Below are 6,357 nucleotides of genomic sequence, written 5' to 3'. Positions count from 1 at the left end.
CTTTCACAGGAGTTGATCACCACAAAAGGTGCATAACGTTTGGAGCTGGGTTGATAGCTGATGAAAGTATTGAGTGTTATACATGGCTGTTCAAGACATTTTTGGAAGCAATGGGCGGGTGCCAACCGAGAATTATAATTACTGATCAGGACAAATCAATGAAGTCGGTGGTCCCGGAAGTGTTTAAGGAGTCAACACACGATCGTGCATGTGGCACATAATGAAGAAACTAAGAGAGAAAGTCAGTTATCAACTGTTTCAAGATGAGGATTTTAAGACCAGGCTCAATAGGTGTGTTTGGAACAACCAACTTGAGCCTGATGAATTCGAAGAACAATGGGGGAAGATAATGACTGATTATCAACATGTAGAACACGAGTGGTTTTCAGATTTGTACGATCTCAGGGAACAGTGGATCCCTGCCTACTTTAAAGATGTTTCAATGTCTGGCTTGATGAGGTTTACTTCTAGGTCTGAGAGTGAAAACAGTTTCCTTGACAGGTTCCTCACACCTCATTTGACCCTTGTTGAGTTTTGGGTTTGCTATGAGAGTGCCTTAGAAGCACAAAGACACAAGCAGTCCAAATTGAACAGTGACAACAAACACTCTGAAATCCCACGGAAAACAAAGTTAAACCTTGAAGTCCATGCTTCTGAAATGTACTCGCACAACATTTTCAAAGACTTCCAAACAAAATTGGTTGCAACTTTGTCTGATTGCCGTTTTAAAGATGTGGAGAAGATTGATGAGACAAAAATATATATTCTAACAGACTTGCAGATGCCAAATAAGTCATGGAACGTAGCATATTCACCAGATAACATGGAGATTACTTGTTCCTGTTCTATGTTTCAGAGAATGGGCTTGTTGTGCAGGCACTGCCTTTGGATTCTACACAACCAAGATTTTCAGAAAATACCAGAACAATACATAACGCAAAGATGGACAAAAGCTGCAATGAGTAAGCATGTCTTTGACAAAGATGGCAAACTGATAGATGTCTCTCAAAAGTTTTCTTAGGAAAAGTTTAGTCTTGAGTATGGCAAGAGGTTTATTCTTGTGTCGGCGTAGCCGAGTGTGATGATAACGACATGAAGCTTTTGATTGAAAAAGTGAGAGATATTAGATTGGATATGATTTAATGAAGTGTACCAGCAAAAAGAAAGACAAGATGAAAGAAATAGAAAAGTACGTGGGCTGCAAAATACCTGAGAAGTTGGTGATTCATGTTCCTAAAAAATCTAAAAACAAGGGTAGGACCAAGGGCAAGAGAATTGAATCACAAATGTTAAAAGCCCTAAAGAAGAGAGGAAAAGAGAAGAGGTACTGAAAAACAGGTGGCCGGCAAGGACACAACTCTAGGACTTGCAAAGAAACAAACCATCTGACAGGTATGTATAATTTGGTTTCTTGTTAAAGTATATTACATTAATGTTAAATAATTATTAAATTATACAAGCATAGCGCATAGTGTTTACCTTCCAAAATCATCAATCTTATATGGAGGCACATAAGCTCTTTGTGCAATGAACATTATGGTTGTTCTAAAGGCACAGATGAGAATTTCAACAATGTATATTTGGTTAACATTAAATCTATTATCAATTTAGTTGTTCATTTTGGCCATTTTCTCCTTATAAAATCTGATATTTAATTTACATTTTGATGCATATTCACCAAATACTACCATGAAGATGACGACGATGAAGGAGATGAATCTGATGATGTGGAGGACGACGATGAAGAAGATGAATCTGATAACGAAGTGGAAGGTGCAAATTTTTGATTCAAGGATAGACATCCATAATATACACTACGAGAACATTCTTAAAGGCTTGTATGCACAATTCGATTATACTGCCAAAGTACATTACTCTTATAGGGAAAGTATATTACATTTTTATTAAAGGATCATTATTGTTGTTCTGCAAGGAACATTCTTAAATGCTTGTATGTACATTACTCTTATAGCCAAAGTATATTACATTTGTATTAAAGGTTCATTATTGTTGTTCTGCAAGGAACATTCTTAAATGCTTGTATGTACATTACTCTTATAGCCAAAGTATATTACATTTGTATTAAAGGTTCATTATTATTGTTCTGCAAGGAACATTCTTAAAGGCTTGTATGTACATTACTCTTATAGCCAAAGTATATTAAAAGTTCATTATTGTTGTTCTGCAAGGAACATTCTTAAAGGCTTGTATGTACATTACTCTTATAGCCAAAGTATATTACATTTGTATTAAAGGTTCATTATTGTTGTTCTGCAGGGACAACATCAACTTGATTGGAATTGTTTTCCCAGAGTACAATAATTTTAAGACGTTTTGCACAATAAACATTATTGTTGTTCTGCAAGAACATAATAATCTTTATTGAAATTTGTTTCCGGAATATAACACTCTCTTGAATTAAAATTTTTTCAAACTTCAGGTTGTACGACTCGCAGCTTCCTCAATATATGTTACATTACTCACACACATGTCACAAACGAAGCTAAAAAAAGTTTTTACGGCTTCAATTCAGCATCTTCCTCATCTTCATCATCATATTCTTCCCATGGCAGTGTGTTTGAACGGAAATCCATTGCCTTCTTTAGTACAGCATCAAAACATACATTGCCTTCTGTTGAAATCATATATGAAATGTATTTCTTCCGAATCGTAGGGGAGCATCCTAGCAAAATAAAGAAAACAAGGGATTAGAACATGTACAAATGTGTACTGAATTATGTATTAAAAATAATTATATTACTTCTGAAACTCACATCGCCTTTTTTAAGCCCACAGGTCCAATTTAGATTACCCTTAAATGTCTCCATATGTCTCATAATGTAAACACCACAATCAGTCTTGTTAGTGTTGTTTCTCCACTTCATCTTTGCAAGAATAGGCTGCAGTTTTTTAATGCGATCAACTTTTACCTTTGAAACACCGATGTCTTTCAAGTATTCTGCTAGAACATTACGCTGGCGGAGAAGGGGTGCAAGAAAACATTAGGACACTAATAATTATGAGGTACAATATCACAAAAATTAGAAAATTAAGACAGACACAAAATTTTTGGGGAAGGTACACTCTATGTAAAGTTATTGTACATTCACAATAATGAATAAGAACAGTATGTAGTGCTGTTAAGCAAAAGAGAGCATAGAATCTTACAAAAGACAATGGTCTATTGTGGAAAAATTCTTCTGGTTTTCCTTCACGATGCACATTATCAATGATGATGAACTTATACTTGTTGCTGTCAATGACTAGTAAATTGTAATGCCTTTTATATATAACTGGGAAGAAGAACTGTAGATTTTAAAATATTTAATTAGGCAACAAGCAAATTAAATATAACATGCAGAAAAAGTGTATAATTGTCAATGCTAACCAAATCAATTTTATCTGGATTAACCGAGAATTGGTTAAACTCTTCTTTCATTATATCCTTAATCACGATAAAATTTTCAACAGTGTCCAGTTCTCCATGAAGCATCATCTGTATGCAAGACACGTAAAGTTTTTGATGTTAATCAAGGGAAGAAACATTACAAAATTTACTTGTTGAAATAAGTTTATATAAATATTTGACTTACAGACACAGCTGTGGTGAAAAAAAATCGAGAAGGCTCGGAAGAGTTTCTTCTAGATTCCTTGGCATTCAAAAGTTTTGCCCAACAATTGATCACATCACTCGTTAAATATTTAGATTGTCGTAGCGTTTCCATTTCAATACGCCGAAGAGAAATTTCACCCACATGCACAAGAAGTTCCCTGGTTCAGGACTACCAGTGTTAACTCAAAACAGGATACAAAACATTTTAAATTTAAATATTTTACATTAGTAGATATATATATATATATATACCTGGCTAAATCGGTATGTTTTCCTCTACTATACGACACATAATCAGCAATGCAATTCTGAAACTCAGTAAGAGGAGTAATAATGCATGTATCTGTGCTTAGTAAATTACGATTTGCAAGGATGCTCAGAGACTCTGGTTGACTTCTTTCATGTTCATGAACATTTTCATTGTTGATGACTTCGCCCTTGGTAGTGTCACCATTGTCAACCAGATTATGCTCATTTATATTCTTGTCGTTTGTATTACTTACATCTGTCATGTTCTCATTCTTCTCAGAAGCATCATAGCCATCTGGTATAATATTCCCTTCTGTACAACCTACCTCCATTCTTCTCTTCTTAACCCTAACAGTCTCATTATTGTCAGGGACACCAATATCATCGGTACTCTTCTCTTTCTTTCCAACTACCTCATCTTCTATCTTCTCATCCCCAACAGTCTCATCACCCTCGTAGAATTCTTCATCAGACGAATCCAGTTTCTTTGGGAAGGGCTTCTCTTGATCTTTGCTTCACCTTTGTTAAAACGTCATCACAAACAATGTTGCACTTGGATGAAACCAAAGTGCAAAGATATTTGATTCTCAATATTCGAAGTCCATCCATCTACAAAAGTTAAAATATCTTTAAGATAGGTAACTTGTAAACAAGAATGTGCTTTTAATACTATAAGAAAGATCATTTAATTAAACCAAAAGTACATTTACAATTATTGGATATAAATTGTTTAGAAACTTACGTTGTTTTTGTCAACCCACAAGTCCAATCTTGACCCCCTTGTACGTTTCCATGTGTTTCATTGTGTAAATACCACGGTCAACAACATTTTGATGGTTTCTCCAAGGCATTTTCAATACAAAAGGCTCCATTGCTCTTACTCTTTCCTTCAAATCACCAATGTCATTGAAATATTCTCGCCAAAGCATTCGTTGCATGGAAAAATTCAGATCAAACTATATAGAGAGACCATGCAAAAAATATGACATTGTAAAAGAAAAAATAACCAATGAAAGGCAATTGAACAATTACCATATTCCAAGGTTTGTTTCCATAACGAGTTTTGGGTTTCATCATCTTTGTTGATTATCAAGAATGACAAACTTGTTCTTCTCCATATTGAATACGAACAGGTAAAAATGCTTGTCCGATATTATTGGGAAAAAAAACTGTTTTATATAAGAAATGATTTAAAGATACAACAGACATAAAATTAGCAGCATAAAACACTTTGTATTGACTATATATATTGTTTGAGCTAACCATATCAACTTTTGTCACATCAATAATCCCAGCATGATTTAACTCATTTCTAAAATGCCTCTTGAATACTTCCAATTCTCTTTCAAATTTGAATTCTTTCCTTTGCCCTTGAAATGCTTCTTTGCACACACAGAACATAATATTGTTCTATTAATATGCACTTTTATAACATAAAATTATTGTAATATAGAATGAAATAAAATTTTACATACAAATACGAGGGTTGAAGCAAAGAATCGACGCGTGGTCTTTGAAGATTTTCTTTCAAGTTCATTGAAATTCAAGTAAGTTGACCAACAATCAACCACAACATCTGCTATATACCGAGGTGGTTTTAGAGATGCAAAAAGATATCGGTTACCCACGACATTCTTAAACTCAAAGAGCTTCTCCTTTGGTTCGGACGTTACACAAAACAAGTCGAGTTAATTACACATATGTACATTATCTTTATTAATAATGCACATAATACCCAAACGAAATGTACAGAATGATTAAATAAAAGAAACATAATGAGTAGAATAAAATATACCTAGCAAGAACAATGCCTTTTTCCTTGGTGTAGTAGACATAGTCAGCAATACAGTGCTGAAACTTAGATGGCTCTGTACATGGGTCAGTGTCTCCTCTTAGTAAATCAAGTTCAGTACTAATATCTAAGCTTGGATTGGGATTGGTTGCCTTGGGTTCTTCACTATAATCTTCAGATAACATGCTACATACAAGGGTATTTATAAGATTATCCGTATTGGCTTCTTCCTCATTCTCCACGTCCTTTGTCAACATAAAGATGCTTGAATCATTTCGTACATTTTTGTCATCATCTTTCTTGTTGTCAACATTCCCATTTTCACACTCCCCTTCTGACACCTCTTTCTTGTTGTCACACTCCCCTTTTGACACCTCTTTCTTGTTGTCTTCATTCCCATTTTCAACCTCAACTGATTCAACTTTGTTTTCTTCTGACTCTCCTTTTGACACCCCTTCCTTGTTATCTTCATTCCCATTGTAAACTAATTCACCTTCTTTTCTCAATGCACAAGGCTTCTGAAATAGTTGAAATGTATCAAATTAAAGAACAATACACTTAAGCACCAAGTTAACATAATATAACAAAAAATATGATCAACATATTTACCTTTTTGTATGTATAAAAAATCGGCCTCTTCAATGATATGCTTTCAACCTGAATACTATTTTTTAAAGTTATGTTTACATTATTCAAAGCTTCA

The 6,357-nt window shown here is 34.2% G+C and overlaps 1 protein-coding gene across 1 annotated transcript; it reads left to right on the top strand.

The window, feature by feature from the left end:
- Positions 1-220: 220 nt before the first annotated feature.
- LOC141628780 (protein FAR1-RELATED SEQUENCE 5-like) lies at positions 221-1,021 on the top strand. The gene has a single exon (XM_074441874.1). The coding sequence runs from the start codon at positions 221-223 to the stop codon at positions 1,019-1,021; it is 801 nt and encodes a 266-aa protein (XP_074297975.1).
- Positions 1,022-6,357: the final 5,336 nt, after the last annotated feature.

The sequence above is a fragment of the Silene latifolia genome, chromosome Y (assembly GCF_048544455.1).
Source record: "Silene latifolia isolate original U9 population chromosome Y, ASM4854445v1, whole genome shotgun sequence".
In the NCBI taxonomy this organism is placed as follows: Eukaryota; Viridiplantae; Streptophyta; class Magnoliopsida; order Caryophyllales; family Caryophyllaceae; genus Silene; species Silene latifolia.
This window is presented reverse-complemented; position numbering and strand designations above follow the sequence as displayed.

Bases quoted from the DNA above. Each gene is read 5' to 3' on its own strand.
- LOC141628780 (XM_074441874.1), top strand. From the start codon at position 221: ATGAAGAAACTAAGAGAGAAAGTCAGTTATCAACTGTTTCAAGATGAG.